General features: G+C 38.7%; 3 protein-coding genes across 4 annotated transcripts in view; 2 read left to right on the forward strand and 1 right to left on the reverse strand.

Moving 5' to 3' along the window:
• LOC125236514 (flotillin-2) overlaps positions 1–20,497 on the reverse strand; it is a 490,988-nt gene that overhangs the window by 103,815 nt on the left and 366,676 nt on the right.
• LOC125236506 (glucose dehydrogenase [FAD, quinone]) lies at positions 1,586–14,468 on the forward strand. Of its 2 annotated transcripts, none has more exons than XM_048143327.1 (6): positions 1,586–1,881; positions 7,882–7,955; positions 9,073–9,217; positions 10,060–10,230; positions 10,743–10,921; positions 13,018–14,468. In XM_048143327.1, the coding sequence occupies exons 2-6, from the start codon at positions 7,890–7,892 to the stop codon at positions 14,353–14,355; spliced, it is 1,899 nt and encodes a 632-aa protein (XP_047999284.1). In that variant the 5' UTR covers positions 1,586–1,881; positions 7,882–7,889; the 3' UTR covers positions 14,356–14,468. The 2 variants fall into 2 exon arrangements, with proteins under 2 accessions (XP_047999284.1, XP_047999285.1); XM_048143328.1 differs by having other exon boundaries at positions 10,743–10,908; positions 13,005–14,468.
• On the forward strand, positions 15,447–19,379 carry LOC125236509 (glucose dehydrogenase [FAD, quinone]-like). Its single transcript, XM_048143331.1, has 5 exons — positions 15,447–15,586; positions 15,661–15,744; positions 16,373–16,526; positions 17,306–17,473; positions 17,786–19,379. Exons 2-5 carry the CDS (start codon positions 15,682–15,684, stop codon positions 19,294–19,296), a joined length of 1,896 nt encoding a protein of 631 aa, XP_047999288.1. The 5' UTR covers positions 15,447–15,586; positions 15,661–15,681; the 3' UTR covers positions 19,297–19,379.

The following is a 20,497-nucleotide window of genomic DNA, read 5'->3' on the forward strand; positions in this document are numbered from 1 at the left end:
CTGGTCATAATGATTGTGTCGTTAAAAGGACAAGACCGTTAACCGGCGATGTGATGCAGTGACTAACCAGCAGGAAACGTAATCAGGCTTTTAGCACATCATTTCACTTTCCTTCCACGAACCACCAGCAGACTGGCCGATAGTGGGCCTTATGTCGGTACAATAAGGAGCGAGGGTCAGGTAGCGGGACAGACGGAAACATGACTTGCATCACGTCGGCGCTAGGACGGTACAGCTACGGAGATCTTTGGATGAGTTCGTGATAATTATTACACAATGGTTACAGACAATATTTCACTTTTGTTTTTTACTGTGGATATAGGGATGTTAGTGATGTTACCACGTATCTACATATCAGGACTTCAAAACGTTTGTCCGATTTTACATTAGAAAATTTTTCATTTGATCCAAATTTTCTTTTAAGACCGCTTTTCATAATTTTACAAAAAGCTTCGAAAATGTTAATATTACAAAGTGTTCGGTCAAATAAAAAAACATCAGAAAAGTATGTTTTGAAGATTCAATATGATGGACTTATAGCGAAATATTTTCCTCATGCAAAAAAATTTCGAGAACGTTTCGGTACGCCACATTTTGTGTGGAATTTGAATAATGATATACATTAAACTTCTAAAGATATACATTAAACTTATCCACGTGGATAAAGCATCGGTCACGCTTTAGCAAGTATGTCAGTGTGAGAGTGACAGATGTCTTATCCACGTGGATAAGTGATAAAATTGGCAGCATGATACGCCGGCTGTATAAGTTGAAAATGAAATGTTATGTTATTTTCATTTGAAGACATTTTCACAACTGCGGCGGGTTTTAAATTACGCCAGTACTACTAGAAGATTCTTACACCTATGATACTTCCGTTGGCCATAACGAGCCCACGAGGGTATTCAATGCGTTTCATGGATGAGTCAGCGCCATGGTCGGCTGCGCGTGCGTCTGTTTCCGAGTGCTGTTTGCTTTAATTGTACAAACATACTGTTTGTCTGCAATTACGTTTTAATTCATTGACTAAGCGCCGGTACTAAGCCTTTGAGGTTTACTAATTAAGTTTTTGGCCATGTGTCGCGTCAAAGACCTAAGACACCACATAACAGCGCCACGCTGCATGACGAAATATTTAAAGAATATACGAATACAGTACAGTACTTACTTATACAGAACATTAACTTCAAATAAGGTCAAAAAACAATCAAAACAGAAACTTCTTCAACGACCAAAAAACAATCATCATTCTCTTGAATAAGTGTGAGAACACTTATTCAAGAGAATTGAAATATATTAGCGCAATAGTAAAGCAAGGTGTGCTGTGTTTTAATAGCTACCAAGCGACTAAAGTATAAACGAAGTCTTTATGATTAGGAACTATGGGCTGTTGTTTTTTATTCAATAGTTTACATGTATGAGAGAGAAAGTATATTGTATACTTGTTAGAGCAAGGTATATATTTAGTTTTTTTCTTCCCATTTATCTCAACATAAGTAATAAGCCAAAAAAAACACCACCACCCAAACATTGTAATGGGTCGCTCCCACCTTTCGCCGGCAACCGATCTATGCGCAGGAGTCGATCGCGAACAGCCGAAGAAAGTGCCCGCTACATACCAAACGGTAAACACAACACAAGTAAAGCGCGCGTTGAGATCACCGTGTTTAACCACAGTTCATTCTCCTACATCATTTACTCGTAATTGGATAAAGCGGTTACACATTTCTCAGTGAAGTGGCTTTGTTTCTAAACGGTTGAAGGGTTCAGCGAAAGTGTTATCGTTATCAGACGATGTTGAAGTGAAATTTGGACGGTGAACGAGTTGTTTCCGATGTTTTCAAACGGTTACATGTGGACGTGAAAGCATAGAAAATTAAGGTAAGTTCGAGTGTTTTCTGCATTGTATTGATTTGAAAACATAATGGAAGATTAGTTACAGACTTGAGACATGCTTTGTTTGTTTAGACAAAACGACGAACTATGATCCTTATTCATTTGACTCAAGTCATGTTTTAAGTACGGTGTAAAGTTAGCAAATATTTTTGACTTACCTACACTTTTTAAATACCTATTTACTTTATTTCTGCTCTCAATGACAAATACAAATGAGCACTACTAAATAGATATGATATCAGAAAGATTTATGTTGACAACTTAGTTTTAATTCATTATTCTGTTTTTTTTTTTCATTGACTGAGCAGGAAAGCGGACCCTGGCGCTAGGCCGGGAAAACGCTAGGTTGAAGAAGAAGGATTCTTTTAAATTATTATTTCTTCTATCATTTGTCTAATAGTTTTCTTCTTGTCACATCCTGGTTGTATTACAGTATGGTTGGTTTCTATTTGTGCCAAAATAAATGTATATGTCCCAACATTTACTTATTCATTACACATTTTACAAAAACGAGAGGCATGAATTTGTTCTATTACATACGATATTCCAATATTTTTCTGCTTTTGTTATTGAAATGTCAAAGACTGTTCCATTGACCAACTATTAAATAGTTTGTCGAGCAATTCCCGCCAACAGAAAAGTAAGGCAAATGTATTATACAAAATGTGCTTATATTTCGAAGTGCAATGAAGGGCTGGCGACAAATCGCAAAAAATTGTCTTGCTAATGATAAAGTTGTTATACAGATAACTATGATGAACTATGATGTAACTATACGCGACTAATTTTCTATTCAAGAAACTAAAGAGCATCCATTCTATTTTCTATGAGTACAACTTCACAGATAAACAACGTACAGAAACATACTCGTATATATCATTAATAACACAGATACTATCCCCAACATTCGGCTCTAACAAGTTCGACGAAAACATAAATTTTCCATCAGTTGATTCGACTAATTGGTATTCCACATGTCACGGCTATCATTTAACAGCGTTACATAATGGATTTTCACCGAAACCTCTTAGCATTCTGGATGTCAAGTATAGCAAAGTTGGGCACAGAGCATTGATCAATATACTTTCTACGTAGGAAGTATTTGCTAATCAATTTTGATAACGTACGTGACTTTGCCTTTGGCTAGTCTGTGGCCAAGAGTAAGCCCATTTATAATTTAAAATAGGTATACAACTACAGCTGTTGTTCTTACCGTTCTTTGTAAATACTATAAATAGGAAATTAGGTTAACATATCTGCGCCTTGACACGATACCTTCTCGTATAATTTATCCGTACATTTGTAGGTACTCCCAGAAATCATTTTAGGTACATACATACAATTAGCATACCTAATATACCTATAGGCTAGGTATGCGTTGGTTAATGTGGCTTAAATAAAACACTGTTTTGTCATTTAGTAGTAGTAGAAGGGAGACCAAAATTTTCCACTACTAAAATTAAAAGTTTCCTTTGAATTCCTCTGAATTTCTCTACAACATTAACATTTACATATAACAACTTTTTATAGGAACTTCTTATTTAGCAGTCTGATTTTTTTTATGAGCGACATTAAAGAACTTGTAAAAGAAAAATCTATTACAAGATTATTGTTTGCACTTGATTTGATTGTGTAGTGTGCAGGTATCTTATCATTCATTGCGTCCACTCAAGTGCATCATAATTGATTTGGTCGTAAAATAATCTGATTGGTATCAGAAAAGATACAATACAAAAGTTATTGAAAACTTGGTACAAAGCATTTGCGCATATTGGCAGGTAAATATTTTTTTGTTGTTGATTTATACCTAAGTGTAGTTTTTTCACTTTGCCATGAATAAAAATATTTCAATTTTCTATTTCTTTTAATATTAATACTACAAACAACTTATGAATGAATATTTAGGGTTCTTAAACTAACTTCCGATCGTCATATCACATTATACAAAAATACAGTTTACTTTTCTTTAATAAATTCATCCGACATACCGGCACAGTTATGATCAACTGAACCCTTCTTGGAACTTATTTATACCCAGCATAAGATAGAAAATCGTTGAGATATTTTAGGCAACTGTGCGAAATGCAAAATCGTCACGTAGTGCCTATTAAGGCCGGTGCTTTGTGACGCTACGATTATAGAAACGTTAGTTACTGTTATACTAATCACTTGACACCGACAAACTTTTGGTAACTAGGTTATTGTTGTTAAGTCGCTACAGGAGCGAAAATTCTAAAATGGAAAGGAGCCCCCCTTTCAATTTAGAAATTTAAGTTAAATATACTACTTAGTCAATTCTAAAGTTCTGTCACAAAGGTTTTAAGTGATAAAAACTTTATAGACAGATATTTCTTACTATGCATATGCATGGTTTGAAAGCTCGTTTCATACTGAATAAATTTCAATATTACTTAACACTTTCGCTACCAAGAACCCGACTGTCGGGTACACCGCTCGTAGAAGCGTAGCCGATTACATGGGTTTCCCCGTATGTAGCGAAAATGTCGTAGCGCCGCGTAGAGCCCGGTTTCGAAAGTGAGTACTTTGCTGTCGCAGTTTCGCGTGGTTCCTTGTAACATCTGAAAATTTGGTAAAAAAAACAAGTCAAGAAACACGCGACCTCTTCCGGACGTTTTTATTTTTTATTTATTTTTGGTTGGCTTAATATGCTTTAATGATACTTATTATAAACGCTGGGTCTTTTATCTTTAAGTTTGTATATGATTTTTGTGAATTAAATGGACAATATTGCTACTGTACAACGTTTTGTTGCACATTCCCGTTGATGATTGTGAAATCTAAGCGTTTTACTGAAAAGTACCCAAGTTCTAAAGGTTTACTACTAGCAGACTTAAAGATTTCTAGGAAAATGAAATACCAGTAATTCAATATGCCCAAATTCAGAGAACTCACCTACTTTTGTCAATTTTAAAGCAGTTAATTTGACTTTATTCAAGGTCAAATTACTTTACCCACTAGTGGATAAAATGCGTTTTTACCCGCTGGTATTAAAGGACAAAACACGTGTTTCCGAGCTAGTGAGGGGAAAAAATAATTATTTTATTTGGCTAATGTAACAATGTTTTTTTCTTCCTTTTGCGAAGTCTATTTTTCCGCGTGCTGACGTCTATCGACAAACTCAAAGTAATCAAGGATTCTTAAAAATCACGATCTACATTTTCGATCGTTTATATCACTTTTTTTTTTTTTGTTAGCCTATAATGGTGTCCCACTGCTGGGCAAAGGCCTCTCCCCTTGACCTCCATGACTCCCGGTTTGGTGCCTCTTCCGGCCAGTTAGTGAGAAAAGTGTCTAGGTCGTCCCTCCATCTCCTTCTGGGCCTGCCGCGTCCGCGCTCTAATTGTGGCATCCAATTGGTAGCTACACTAGCCCACCTGTCAGTATGCATGCGGCAGACGTGACCAGCCCAGTCCCATTTGAGCCTGGCAGTCCTCTCGCCGACATCGGCAATGCGGGTTTTTGAACGCAGCGTGGTGTTCCGGATACGATCGGTCCTCTTCACACCTAGAATACTGCGCTCAATAGCCCTTTGGCAAACCTTCAATTTGGACTTTTGACTCTCTGTAAGTGACCACGTTTGTGCACCGTAAGTCAGGACGGGCAGGATACACGTGTCGACGAGTTTTCGCTTCAGTGATAATGGAAGGCTACCCTTCATTAGCTCTTTCATAGACCAGTAGCTCTTCCAGGCATTTTCGACACGGCGCTCAATTTCTTTGTCTTGCCTGTTGCTGAAAGAGACTAATTGGCCTAAGTAGATGTACTCGTCAACGTAGTGTATAGTTAGTAACGTAAGTAAGTAACGTAGTATACTTATCACATTTTAATAAGTATAAAACAGGTTTTGATATCATGTATTTTTTATTGAATAAAAACCTTTATATACAATTTTATCAGTTAAAGCATTTGTGACAGAACTTTAGGACCGACTAAGTAGTGTTATTAACTAGATTTATCGAAAAAAAAATTGTCCATTAAGAACAACTCAGTTAAAAGATATTTCGAAAAAATCTTTAAAGTCGAGGTTCCGCTCTCGACTGTTTCCTCCTTCAAAATTTAATCAATCGGAAGGAAATTTGAGAATCTGAACAACAATAAAATAAACTGTGTCGGACCGTTTAGTTTTTTGGCTAATTGGTACCAATCTTGAGTATCACACCTTTTTTACGCCATAATCAAAAAGGTCGTTTTTGGAAAATTTAGATTGGCTCTAGCGTCTTTAAAAATAAAAATATCGAAAAATCAAAACGGTCCGACACAGATAAAAATAATAATAATCTGTGTTGAAAAAATCATTGCCCTATCTTTAAAAACCAGGGTGGAAATAGTCGAGAGCGTTTGTATGGAGAATTGACCCCTCCTGTATCGTCTTAACCTATATCGCTAGTAAACCTTACTACCACGAGTAAGACATTGACGTCTAAGCGGCAAGCGGGAACCCACACAGGCGACGCACGTCGTAAGACCCGGAACGGACGTCAGCGCCGCGCCGCCTGAGTGCAATTTAAAAAAACGTCTCCTCAGTACGACGAACGTCGCCTGAGTGTGGATAGTCCCTTACTTACTTTATAATAAGTCCTTTTTATGTAACTGAATAACATGTGTATCTATATAAATACATATGTCCTATTACTTTTTACACCGATTATGTATGTATGTAAACACTTTATTGTACATAAGACAAGTTAGGACATAGAAATACAGTATAGTTATGGTGTACAGAGGCCGATTAGTTAGGTTAAGAAATCTAAGTCAAGACAGGCCTACCCCAAAACTTACAGTATAGTACCTACTTTCACATGCATATACACACGTTGAATTAGTAGAGGAATCCAGCTGCTATCGGAGACATTGCAACCATGGCATACATTATCATTGCATCGTATGCAATAATTTTATTGTGACACTCGATCCATTGACTAATTCTAATAACTAATGTCTATAATAAGGCTCAGTGAATAGGTCAATTATTTACACCAATGAGGAGGCACACTCAAAGATTATGACAGATGGCGCCACTTTATTAGTCCATTGCACAGATAAAGAATTTCATACGTGAGAGCGAGAAGAAAATATTTTTTTGTTTCTCGCTCATATTTTTCGCTCACTTGCACAGGCGCCGCCTGGCGGGATACAATTTCAGTGTGCCTCCTCTCATTATTATTGTTTCTTGGCATCGTTTATCTGGCAGTGTTGATACTCCTCAAAATTGTACCTAACTACCTATAGTGTCACTTCCTACCTACACAGTTTAAACAATAAATATTTCACAATGAGGTAGCCTATTATTCAAATTAATATAAATAAATAAATAATAAGATATCACTGCGATGCCGACGTCATAATTCGGCATAAATCCAAATTTAATTCTATTAATTATTTAAAAAGTTATTGACTATTTCAGTCTATTTCCCACGAGGACAGATTGAGCAGTGGCAGGGTGCTAAGACTGCTAAGCGAATGGTCCTGGGTTCAAATCCCTGTGTGTTGAGCACAAATCGAGCACGAAGTGCTGTTAGATGTGCGTAGAGTTAGGGTGCGAACCCCGGCTCGTACTAATATTAGAGTTTTTCGGAACTTATGTGAGAAATGTCATTTGATATTTGCCAGTCGCTTTTCGGTGAAGGAAAATATCGTGAGGAAACCGGACTAATCCCAATAAGGTCTAGTTACCCTTCGGGTTGGAAGGTCAGATGGCAGTCGCTTTCGTAAGACTAGTGCCAGTAGTGCCTTCGCCAAATCTTGGGGTTAGTTGTCAAAGCGGACCCCAGGCTCGCATGAGCCGTGGCAATATGCCGGGATAACGCAAGGAGAATGATGATGTTGAGCACAAATATTATGCATCTGTCTATATCGTTGTCTGAGTACCCCCAACACAAGCCTTTCTGAGCTTATCGTGGGAGGAAGAGTATTTGAGGGTATTCCTATGTATTTGAGGGTAATGTATGTGTGTTTGTGTTTCAGGAGACAACATGAGTTCCCTGATGACAGCGGCGGCGGACGCCATCGCCGGCACGGCCATATCCGCAGGTATGCAGGTAATATGCCACCTCTTTCTACAACTTGGGGGGCTAATACATAGTTTTAATTTAAGTCTTCCATCTGTCGCCTGTTTCACAACAGTGACATTTCGCCGTTTATTGCCTGTTCAGCAAAGAAATTTTGACGCTGAGTAATAATGTTACTTATCACCCCAGATAGGCACAGAATTGTCAGTGTCAACTAGTGTCAAGTGTCAATGTCACTGTGATGAAATACCTAACTGCCGTTGCACCTTCAAATCAGAAATAAAGCTTGAACAACTATTATTTTGGAGTAGAAAAAAAGGTTTTGTGTATGCATAATACCTAAATCAAATCTACTGTGTAAGTTGTGTATGCATAATCCGCGCCACGCTTCAGTGTAATTCAAAAAATCTCAGTACATTTTGTATAGGAAAGACGTAAGACGCGCCCCAAGAATACGTCCTTCCTATAATATCTTTTTTAATTACACTCAGGTGGCGTCTTTACGCGAGCATAGTGGGAACGCTGCCTAAGAATGCCCTATAATATCTTCACCTTCTTTAGAGTATTGAAGCGGATAGCTTCGAAAGTAATGCTATTATGTATTATTATTTCGATGCGAACGCGAACTCTTCTCACTACACATCCGAACCATTTGCAAATTGGCAAACAAGAGTAGAAATGGAACTAAATAACATTTTTTTTGTCATAGCAACATTTATCTGCATATTCTCATTGAAAAGTGTCATAATCTGTCCAAATAGTTGCCACGTGCAAAACGGTTTACATAGACGGGACATGTTTCCAGGCAGAGTCATGGCAGGTGGACCAAAATGTTGACCGAATGGTGGCCGCTATCGAATGTAAGAAGCGCCTGGCATCCGTTGGCTCGTTGAATGGACACCATTCGAAAAACTGCGAGGCTCTTCTGGATGAGATTAGCCCAGGATCGGGATAAGTGGCGTACACGAAGGCAGGTCTATGCTCAGCAGTGGGCGATTAACGGCTGAAATGATGATGATGAGACGATGGCGCCCCTATTATTTTCTAGTCTTTTGCCAAGCTGTGTTTGCAAACTGTATTGTAACCTATCCTATAAATAAGACAAAAATAACTTGTAAAAGTGTTGATTGAAGGCTGTCGTTTTCAGATGGCATGGTTCGTCCCGATGTTGGTGGCGACTATAGCGTACTTCCAATACGAACAGACCGACCCGGAGGGAAGGCCAGCAGACATCGAGGAGTCTCGGATGCTAGCGGAGTATGACTTTATCATAGTGGGTGCTGGGTCTGCTGGTGAGTCACATCACATCTCTGTTCTATAACTCGTTACAAGACTAACAGACTATTCCGAATCGTAAGTGAAATTCCTTGTGAGGAGTGGAATTCCTTGCCGGTGGCTATATTTCCGAGCTCATATAACCCGGCAACCTTCAAATCAAGAGTGAACAGGCATCTTCTGGGCGAGCTCACTCCATCGTAGGCCACGTCTTTGCCTTTGGCTAGTCTGTGGCCAAGAGTAAGCACATTTATTATTAGAAAATATTGATAGTGGCAAGTATAGTGTACTTCCAGTACCATGAGACAGACCCTGAAGGAAGACCCGCAGTCATCGAGGAGTCTCGGATGCTAGAGGAGTATGACTGGTGCCGGTGGTAGGTTACCTTAGCACTTCTCTGTTCTATGACTGGTCACAAGACTCTAGGATCGAGGCTATCCAAGATTGTACCGTAAGAGGCGAGTATACTCGTATGGTACTTCCAGTACAACCAAACTGACCCGGAGAGAAGGCCCTCAGTCAGACGTCAAGATGTCTAGGATATAAGGGGCATCATAAAGAATTGAGACGCTTCTCCATTTCACTCTGTGGTCATGCCGCCATGCAGCGTTTACTCTGTGGACCACATCAATATCCTGAGTCTGGTCTGAATACAGATCAAGATTTACTGAAATTGTAGCAAGTGTAACGGCGCAATGCAACATACATGTGTTCCGTCTTGGTTCCATTTACTGGTAACGTATCTTGGAATGAAAACTAATATTTATTTATGAAGTAGGCTGAGAACGATTATAAGAAGTTTCTAAACCACATTCGCTAATTTGTACAAATAATTAACAGTCCTAACCGTACATTTCAGGGGCCGTGTTGGCGAACAGGCTCTCAGAAGTGGGCTACTGGAAGGTTCTACTCCTAGAAGCCGGGGGTCACGAGACAGAGATATCCGACGTCCCTCTCTTGGCCGGCTACCTGCAACACAGTCAGCTCGACTGGGCTTACAAGACGGAACCTCATAATGGATTCTGTTTAGGTAATTATTAGCAATAATAAGTCCAGCGCAACTAAGAAATGTTTCCGGGGAATGAAACTGAATCGTATATTTGAAATTATTCAGCATCGGAACTAAAAACTTACAAGGAGATTATTTCATTCATCTAATTGATATGGGGTAACTAACTGTTATCTTAACTATATAAGAAACTAAGACTAAATTAATAGACTAAATTTAGTACTTAAATTGAATTTAGTATTAGTCAAGTTTTTTGTACCTAACTGACCCTTTTTGTAGCTTAGTGACCAGTGTACCTAGAGTCAGTCTTAACATATTCACTGTATTGACATATGCACTGTCAGCAACGAATAAATACATGATGGGTTTATGCCATACAAAATTACGCTCCTTGGCATTTAATGCGCAATGGAAAAAGATACGATAACAACGGTAATTTATAGACCTCGCGTAATGTCATCATTATCACTATTTGTCATTATTTCATGTATGTTGTTAATAGTTAACTATAAATCGTCCTTTCTTATTTACAGCAATGAAAGATGGCCGATGCAACTGGCCGCGTGGAAAAGTTCTCGGTGGCAGTTCCGTTTTGAACTACATGCTTTACTTACGAGGAAACAAGAAAGATTACGACATATGGGAATCCTTGGGCAACAAGGGATGGGGGTACAAAGATGTTCTTTACTACTTCAAGAAATCAGAAGACAACCAGAACCCGTACTTGGTACTTAAATGTATTATACATATAAACCTTCTTTAAGAATGGGTGAAAACTCCGTGGGAGTTATCCAAAGAAAAGTAAAAAATAAGTAGTTATATTATATCAATGATTATTGCCAAAGTAAAAATAATAAAAGATGATTCTATAACCAAGTGTTTTAATCATATAATACCCTATTTTTCTCAAATCTGCAATGTTTTATTTTGTCAAACTGGTAATGACGTCAATTTTGGGAGAAGGGGGGGGGGGGGGTCATTAAGATATGACGATAGGATGATTATAGGGGGGGGGGTCTAAAATCTGAAAAAAATCGATGACGTAATTTATGGACGGCCCCTAATAATGTATACCTACCTAGTATAGTTTTTTAGCTTTAAGTGATAATTGTATACCCGAATTGGGTCACCGTTGTAACCTACTAATGTAATGAATTAACACCTGTGTAACACGGTTGAACAATAAAGATCTATCTATCTATCTATCTATCTATCGCTTTCTTCATGAAAACCATTATAAAAATGAAAATATGTCTTATGATTTTCTGTTATACATAAACTTTAGAAGTGTATACACATTCAAAAGGATAATAAACGATTAAAATGAGTAAAAATCCAATTAATTTGAACGTCAACTTTGACAGACATGAAACTGTAAATAAAAATGTATGACTTGCACATTTTCACTGTAATTTTAAATATGTAACACATTTTTTTTTAGTAACATATTGTGTATAATACTTTTCATTCAACAGATAACTGTTATTGGCCTAAGACTATGTAAAAATACCTATGTAAGTTGAATATTTACGGCTGTTGTCCTAAATACCAATAATAATAATAAAAAAAACATAATATATTATTTTCCTACTTTGATTGCGGAAAATAGAAGTCAAGAAATATAATAACATTATATACCCCCGGAACCCTTTTCACCCCAAATTACGGTATTTATTAAATTGTCAAGAGTGAACAGGCATCTTCCGGGCGAGCTCACTCCATCGTAGGCCACGTCTTTGCCTTTGGCTAGTCTGTGGTCAAGAGTAAGCCCATTTATAATTTAAAAAAAAAAAAAATTGGCCAAGAGCGTGTCGGGCCACGCACTCAGTGTAGGGTTCCGTAGTTTTCCGTATTTTTCTCAAAAACTACTGAACCTATCAAGTTCAAAACAATTTTCCTAGAAAGTTTTTATAAAAGTTCTACTATTGTGATTTTTTTCATATTTTTGAACGTAGGGTTCAAAAGTTAGAGGGGGGGGACGCACTTTTTTTCCTTTACAAGCGATTATTTCCGAAACTATTAATATTATCAAAAAACGATCTTAGTAACCTTTCTTTTTCATTTTTAAATACCTATCCAACAATATATCACACGTTGGGGTTGGAATTAAAAAAATCAGCCCCCACCCTAATAAAACATTTTTTTTCATTTTTTATTTTTGCACTTTGTTGGCGTGATTGATATACATATTGGTACCAAATTTCAGCTTTCTAGTGCTTACGGTTACTGAGATTATCCGCGTGACGGACGGACGGACGGACGGACGGACGGACGGACGGACGGACGGTGATTTGGGACGGAGTGGACGGACGGACAGACAGACATGGCGAATCTATAAGGGTTCCTAGTTGACTACGGAACCCTAAAATTGTCATTATGTAAAATGTCGAACCTACGAAGCCCGATGGCCTTTACGCGCTGCTAATCATTTTTCGTCTTAATGCTATGTAGAGAGATAATAAAAAATTACACCTCCCAAGTTATAATAAGTTTTTTTGCAAAAAATATTTATTGCTCTCGAGACATTTTTAAAGGCCCCTGACTCGATCATACGACGTTTCCTTAAGTTCTATGATCACCTTTCTGAATCAGATTAGCTTTCCATGATACCATAATATTGCATTGTCCTTGATTTACATAGGTGTGCAAAATTTCAGCTCGGTGGAAACTGAGTGGGGTCAAATTGCTTCACGTTTTTGACTCTAACACAACATACCTACTAGCAAGGCAAGTTGAATAAAAGCTTTTAATAGTTAACTATAAATCGTCCTTTCTTATTTACAGCACTTCAAGAAATCAGAAGACAACCAGAACCCGTACTTGGCGCAAACACCTTATCATAGCACTGGTGGATATTTAACCGTGGCTGAAGCTCCTTACAGAACACCCTTGGCTACCAGTTTCATCGATGCCGGAGTAGAACTGGGATACATGAACAGAGATATCAACGGTGAAAAGCAAACGGGTTTCATGGTAGCTCAAGGAACTACTCGACGAGGCAGTCGGTGCTCTACTTCCAAAGCGTTTTTAAGACCTGCCAAAAATCGTCCGAGTCTCCACATATCCATAAACTCATTTGTGACAAAAGTCTTAATCGACCCACGAACAAAAATAGCGTTTGGTGTCGAATTCGTTAAGAACAAAATGATCCACCGTATTCGAGCCAGAAAGGAAGTAATATTGTCCGCAGGATCTATAAATTCGCCTCAGCTGCTAATGTTATCTGGAATAGGTCCCTCTGAAGAATTAACGAAACACAGAATACCAGTAATACAAGATTTGAAAGTCGGACAGAACTTGCAAGACCACGTCGCACTTGGCGGACTTACCTTTATGATTAACAAAGATGTGGCTATTGTTGAAAACCGTTTACAATCAGTGAGCACCATGATGGAATATGCTGTTCTCGGAACTGGACCGCTGACTATTTTGGGAGGAGTTGAAGGATTAGCTTTTGTTAATACCAAGTATGCAAATCAAACGGATGATTTTCCTGATATTGAATTCCATTTTGTTAGCGGTGCAACAAGTTCTGATGGGGGTGCCCAGTTAAGGAAGATTCAAGGATTAACTGAAAATTTCTACAATGCTGTATTTAGGCCGATCAATAATATGGACGTTTGGTCAATCATGCCTATGTTGCTGCGACCTAAGAGCAAGGGTTACATTCAGCTGCGGAGCGCAAACCCGTATGACTATCCTTATATTTACCCGAATTACTTTACGGATAAAGAGGAAGAGGATATAAAAACACTAGTTGAAGGCGTGAAAATAGCAGTTGCTCTATCCAGGACCAAGGCATTCCAACGTTTCGGGTCCGTATTAAATCCTAATGTTTTTCCTGCTTGTAGAGCGGTACCACGGTACAGTGATAAGTACTGGGAGTGCATGATCAGACAGTTTACGGCGACGGTGTATCATCCAGTGGGGACAGCTAAAATGGGGCCTTTCTGGGACTCTGAAGCCGTGGTGGACGATGAGCTCCGAGTGTATGGAGTGAAGGGCTTGCGCGTCATCGACGGCAGTATCATGCCCGTGATGGTGAGCGGCAACACCAACGCCCCCATCATAATGATAGGCGAAAAGGGAAGTGACATGATAAAAACGTTTTGGCTAAAACGAAGAATATCGCGATACTACCACTGATACCGATTTTGTACAATTTGCAGTTGATCCCAGTATTATGTGTTTTTTTGACCAATTTAAATTTTTAAGATTTCTTCTGACTGTCTGTATAACTTATTTATTGAATTAAATTATCTTTTGTAAATATTAGATTTAAGTAGTAATAAATTATTAAATTATACATTTGTTACATTTACTAGTTTTGTTTCCACCAGTTAAATTACTATAAAGTAACAAATATATAAAAAAAACAACAGCATGGAGCCGCTCGTATCCTTTTCGTTACTGTGGTAGTTTCTTTTTGGCGCCATTGTATAAAAGACAAGTGATAGTCATAACATTCCATTAGAAAAGAAAGAATAGATAGCAAATTCCTGGAACCATTTCATATAGAAACGTCACCAATTTTGAAGCAAGCTTGTGTTACTGCTCCACATTTCATAACCTAAAGACATACTTACGCAAACCGTCCGATATTATAAAAAGCCGGTATCACGTACAAACGGTTTTCATCGATTGTGAGCTGGAATTAAGGTAGGTTATTAGAAAAAAACTTACGCTTTAAGATATAACTATGATTCTCATAGATAAGGGGGCCCATGCACTTCCAGTGCAGTAACTGCTACGCTTAACAAAGCTAAGCTATTTGTACTTATTATTATATACGTTTTTAATAAAATCTCTTAGCTAGCGTGATTTTTCTGATTTGTTTAGCAAATCGTTATATTCTAACCAATATACATAAAACCTTAGTACATTATGTGACCAAATCTTCCTCAAGAATCGCTCTATTAGTAAAAACCGGAAATAGTGCTAGTGCTGATCATCACGAACACACAAACAAATAGACACACAGACACGGCGCAGGACTTTGTTTAGTAGGTCTCGAGACTCTCGAGTGTCTCGAGTGTCGACTATTGAGTCGGAAGTTCACGAACGTATTTATCAAAATGCGTATACGTGGAAATATTCATATTTAGAAATGTCAGTTCCACTAATGCATGTTGTCATGCCTGTCGGCATGTAATCTGACACATATAGCTCGTAATACTTAGTACCTAACCGCAACACTGGCGACAACAACGTACAAGTAAATATAAGAAGGATGGAGATCTGCCGGTTTAGCCGAAGTGACATCGTTGACGCTACGTGGCAATTGAAACAGTCTGGCTCTCTCGCGCCACTATAGAAGAGCGATAGAGACAGCTTACGAAGCGTTTGCGACTGTGACCTAATTACCCAGTACCACAGAGTAAGTAACTACAATGTGCCAATAGACAGCAGCATCAAATAATTAAAATATTCTAATATTCTTTATTCTTACAGGTCTGCAGTACTGGAGCCACCATGAGTGCGATACTCGGCAGGCCTGACTACTTGGCCTGCACTGCAATCGGCAATGCTATGAAGGTAGGTAATTGTCCCCTTTACTCATATATTTAGAGCTTCAAGTGGAAACACTTGATTCACTGTATCTATTACAAAAACCGCAATAAAATCCATTGCGAAGTTTTAAAAATCGCATATACAGCTAGCGGGAATCAACTTTGTTTTATACTACGTGATAAATTAGTGATAACTCATTTCTATAGCCCCAGACAACGTAGAAATTAGTTTCAAAATTATATGTATCGATACGGTCAAAGTTTGCTAAATATTCAGAAAATACTTTTGGTTTTCCTTTAACCTGATCCAGCCTACAGCTTAATCTTAGTCATTCAAATTTCTATTCCGAACTGATTAAAGTGCTTATTGTAAGCCTATTCGAATAAAGAATATTTTGATTGATTCATTGAAAGTATGACATGTCGTTGTAGACCGGGCCGGCCGGGTCAAAGCGTCCGTCCGACAACCTATATGTATTCTGCTGCTGCGACGTCCATACAAAATCTACGTTAATCCAAGTTTCCATCAAAACGCCAGAATCTCCGGCCCGGTCTATTAGCGTGAGTTATAAGTACATTATATTTGTTTTTGAAGAAAACAATAAACACTTATTATGTTCTATTTATAAAAACAAATTAACGTGTATTTTCAGACGTCAAGCTTCGTTCCATTATTGCTGTCGGCTATAGCCTACTTCAATTTCTTCAAGTACGATGTGAAGGACCCAGAAGGTTGCATACCCGGCATCGATGAGTCTAATCTTCTGTTTGAATACGACTTCATCATAGTGGGTGCTGGTTCTGCAGGTAATTTTTTTTGTAATTAAAAACCTATTGTGCCTTGTGCCTCTAACAGCGGGGAAGAGCTGTAAGGGTCACTTGCACCACCGAAAATGGAGGGTTAACCCGAGGTTAATCCACCATTTTATATGGAATTTGACAGTTGACAGCCCACTAACCTTGAGTTAAGCGGGTGGTGCAAGTGGCCCTAAGTGGTCAGGGCTGTAGATAAAGAAACCATCGGACTATCTGCGCTGAGTCCAAGATCACCGCCTTCTGCATGTGACGCTTGATCCGACAACCTAGTGAGAGCTGCGAGAGTAGCGTGAGACCGTTCGCTGAAACGACTATCGGCGCAATGCTCGTTGAATCAACATCCCACATTTGTTGGATAAAATTATTATTTTGTAAGTATTTGTATTGGATCTGGATCAATAGCTGATTCGTACCCTAAAAGCCCTCATTATTCCCACTGCACAGAAATAAAGACCTGGGGCCCATTTCTCGAAAGGTACAAGCCTTGTATTACAAGTGTGTTTCCATGACAACCCATACGATTTGACAGTTTGCGCACTTGTAATACAAGGCTTGTACCTTCAGCAATAAAGACCTGCTGATCAATACGACCCAGAGCGGGGATCGTTGCACTGATTATGAAATTGACATATAAGGATATCACATTTGCGACAGCTCTGAAATATGGAATCACAGACCTAAGGAAAACACCTACATTATTGATTTGCCATATTCATATTCAGAAAACATAATCGAAAATCCGAAATCGCACATCTGTCCTAATGTTTCAGGTTCTGTGGTGGCGAACCGATTATCCGAAAAAAACTGGAAAATTCTTCTATTAGAGGCTGGTGGTGATGAAACTGAAATATCTGATATTCCTCTATTAGCTGGATATTTACAAAAGAGTGAATTAGACTGGAAATATACTACAGAGCCCAATGAAAACTATTGTTTGGGTATGTTTTCAATTAATATTTAATACAATACAATACAATACAAATACTCTTTATTGGTCGCTAAAAGTTTTCAATTAATATTTAATCATAATCAACCGTAGTTAGTTCCTTAATTTCAAAGTAGTACCAAACCAATAATCCTTACACGGCTTTTTGGTGACCATTAGTCCATTACACCTGTAGAATTGAAGAAATAAAAATAAATACCTATTTGAAATCTATTATTTATAAAGTTGACATGAAATAAAACCGCAACCGAAGCGGTAACCGAAGACAATATTATGTAAAGTTGACACTTTATTCTTTTCACAGCATTGGAAGGCGGCAGGTGCTGTTGGCCGCGTGGAAAAGTTCTTGGTGGCTGTTCCGTCCTGAACTACATGCTTTACTTAAGAGGTAACAGGAGAGATTACGACACGTGGCAATCCTTGGGCAATAAGGGATGGGGATACGACGATGTATTATACTACTTCAAGAAATCAGAAGACAACCAAAATCCTTCTTTAGCAGACACTGATTATCATGGCAAAGGAGGATATTTAACTGTATCTGAGGCTCCTTATCACACACCTTTAGTTGAAGGATTTATTGAAGCTGGAAAAGAATTAGGGTATGAGAATAGAGACATCAATGGTCAAAAACAAACCGGATTTATGATCGCCCAGGGCACAGTGAGAAACGGAAGTCGCTGCTCTACAGCCAAAGCATTTCTAAGGCCAGCTAAAAACCGTCCAAATCTCCACATATCTTTAAGCTCATTTGTAACTAAAGTGTTAATAGACCCAGTAACAAAAATCGCATTCGGTGTAGAATTTGTCAAGAACAATAAGATCCATCGCGTCAGAGCCAGAAAGGAAGTGATACTGTCAGCTGGATCAATTAATTCGGCTCAGCTGTTAATGTTATCTGGCATCGGACCGTCAGAGGAGTTAACCAAACACCAAATACCAGTAATACAAAATTTAAAAGTTGGGTATAACTTGCAAGACCATGTAGCTGCAGGTGGGGTCGACTTTTTACTACAGAAAAACGCACATGAAGCAGTTGATGTCGAATGTGGGTCGTTAGACACTTCATTGAATTATGCCGTTAATGGGACAGGACCTTTGACTAGCCTGGGAGGAGTTGAAGGTTTAGCCTTCGTTAACACAAAATATGCTAACGCAAGTGAAGATTATCCCGATATCGAGTTTCACTTTCTGACCAGAGCCACAAGTTCTGATAAAGGAAAAATTTTCAGACTGATTCAAGGGATTACAGATGATTTTTATGATGCAGTGTGGGCACCGGTTACAAAGCCGACATGGTCCATCATGCCCATGTTGTTGAGACCATATAGTTTAGGTCGCATACAGTTAAGAAGTGCTGACCCCTATGACCCTCCGCTTATATACCCGAATTATTTCACAGATGAAAACGATATGGATATTAAAACTCTGGTCGAAGGAGTAAAGATCGTGTATGCTTTGTCAAAAACGAAAGCAATGCAGTATTTCGAGTCGAAATTTAATCCGAACATCTTTCCTGCTTGCAAAAATGTACCGCGGTTCAGTGATGCGTTCTGGGAATGTATGATCCGTCAGTTTACGGTGACGGTGTACCACCCGGTGGGGACGGCTAAGATGGGTCCGTACTGGGATCCAGACGCAGTGGTGGACGACGAGCTGCGCGTGTACGGGGTCAAGGGGCTGCGGGTCGTCGACGGGAGCATCATGCCTCTCATGGTGAGCGGGAACACCAACGCTCCCATCATCATGATAGGCGAAAAGGGAAGTGATATGATCAAGGAATATTGGTTGAAGGAAGGAAAGCATCGATACTAGTGTAATATTTTACGTATATTTTGATAAGTAGATTGATATAAGTATTAAAGTAAACGTTACAATATAAATGAAGACTGGCATCATCAAATTCTTCAAATACGATTATTTTTTAATATAAGTATGAAAAAGTTATCAAGTATTTTATTTCATTTGTCCCTGAAACTTACTCCTAACTAGGAGGGCTTACTTACGTAATGTATAAAGATGGACAACAAGCTGTTAATGTGGAAATCGATGCGTTACGTACTTTATTAGATTATGCTGCTGAAGGGAGTGGACCCATGACTATCCTAGGAGGTGTTGAAGGACTAGCGTATGTTAACACAAAATATGCAAACGCGAGTGATGATTATCCAGATAATGAGTTTCACTTTCAAACTCGAACTACAGGTTCTGACAGAGGGAAACGCTTTAGGTCAATTCAAGGAGTTCGTGAAGATTTTTTCAACGCGGTATTTGCACCGGTTACCGAGCCGACATGGTCCATAATGCCAATGTTGCTGCGACCATATAGTAGAGGTCGCATTATACTGAAAAGCTCCGATCCCTATGACGCTCCCCTAATATACCCATATTATTTCACTGATGAAAACGATATCGATATAAAAACTCTGGTCGAAGGAGCAAAGCTCGTGCACGCTTTGTCAAAAACTAAGGCGATGCAGAAATTCGAATCAAAATTTAATCCGAACATTTTTCCTGCGTGTAAAAACCTTCCACTGTACAGTGATGAGTTCTGGGAGTGTGTGATCAGGCAGTTGACGGTGACGGTGTACCACCCGGTGGGGACGGCTAAGATGGGTCCGTACTGGGATCCAGACGCAGTGGTGGACGACGAGCTGCGCGTGTACGGGGTCAAGGGGCTGCGGGTCGTCGACGGGAGCATCATGCCTCTCATGGTGAGCGGGAACACCAACGCTCCCATCATCATGATAGGCGAAAAGGGAAGTGATATGATCAAGGAATATTGGTTGAAGGAAGGAAAGCATCGATACTAGTGTAATATTTTACGTATATTTTGATAAGTAGATTGATATAAGTATTAAAGTAAACGTTACAATATAAATGAAGACTGGCATCATCAAATTCTTCAAATACGATTATTTTTTAATATAAGTATGAAAAAGTTATCAAGTATTTTATTTCATTTGTCCCTGAAACTTACTCCTAACTAGGAGGGCTTACTTACGTAATGTATAAA

This window comes from Leguminivora glycinivorella, chromosome 19, assembly GCF_023078275.1.
Source record: "Leguminivora glycinivorella isolate SPB_JAAS2020 chromosome 19, LegGlyc_1.1, whole genome shotgun sequence".
Lineage (NCBI taxonomy): Eukaryota > Metazoa > Arthropoda > Insecta > Lepidoptera > Tortricidae > Leguminivora > Leguminivora glycinivorella.

Excerpts from the sequence above, each read along its gene's own strand:
- LOC125236509 (XM_048143331.1), top strand. The coding sequence starts at position 15,682 with ATGAGTGCGATACTCGGCAGGCCTGACTACTTGGCCTGCACTGCAATC. Across the intron at positions 15,745-16,372 it reads CAATCGGCAATGCTATGAAG|ACGTCAAGCTTCGTTCCATT; the intron begins GTAGGTAATTGT and ends GTGTATTTTCAG. Across the intron at positions 16,527-17,305 it reads AGTGGGTGCTGGTTCTGCAG|GTTCTGTGGTGGCGAACCGA; the intron begins GTAATTTTTTTT and ends CTAATGTTTCAG.
- LOC125236506 (XM_048143327.1), top strand. The coding sequence starts at position 7,890 with ATGAGTTCCCTGATGACAGCGGCGGCGGACGCCATCGCCGGCACGGCC. Across the intron at positions 7,956-9,072 it reads CCATATCCGCAGGTATGCAG|ATGGCATGGTTCGTCCCGAT; the intron begins GTAATATGCCAC and ends TGTCGTTTTCAG. Across the intron at positions 10,922-13,017 it reads TCAAGAAATCAGAAGACAAC|CAGAACCCGTACTTGGCGCA; the intron begins CAGAACCCGTAC and ends TCAGAAGACAAC.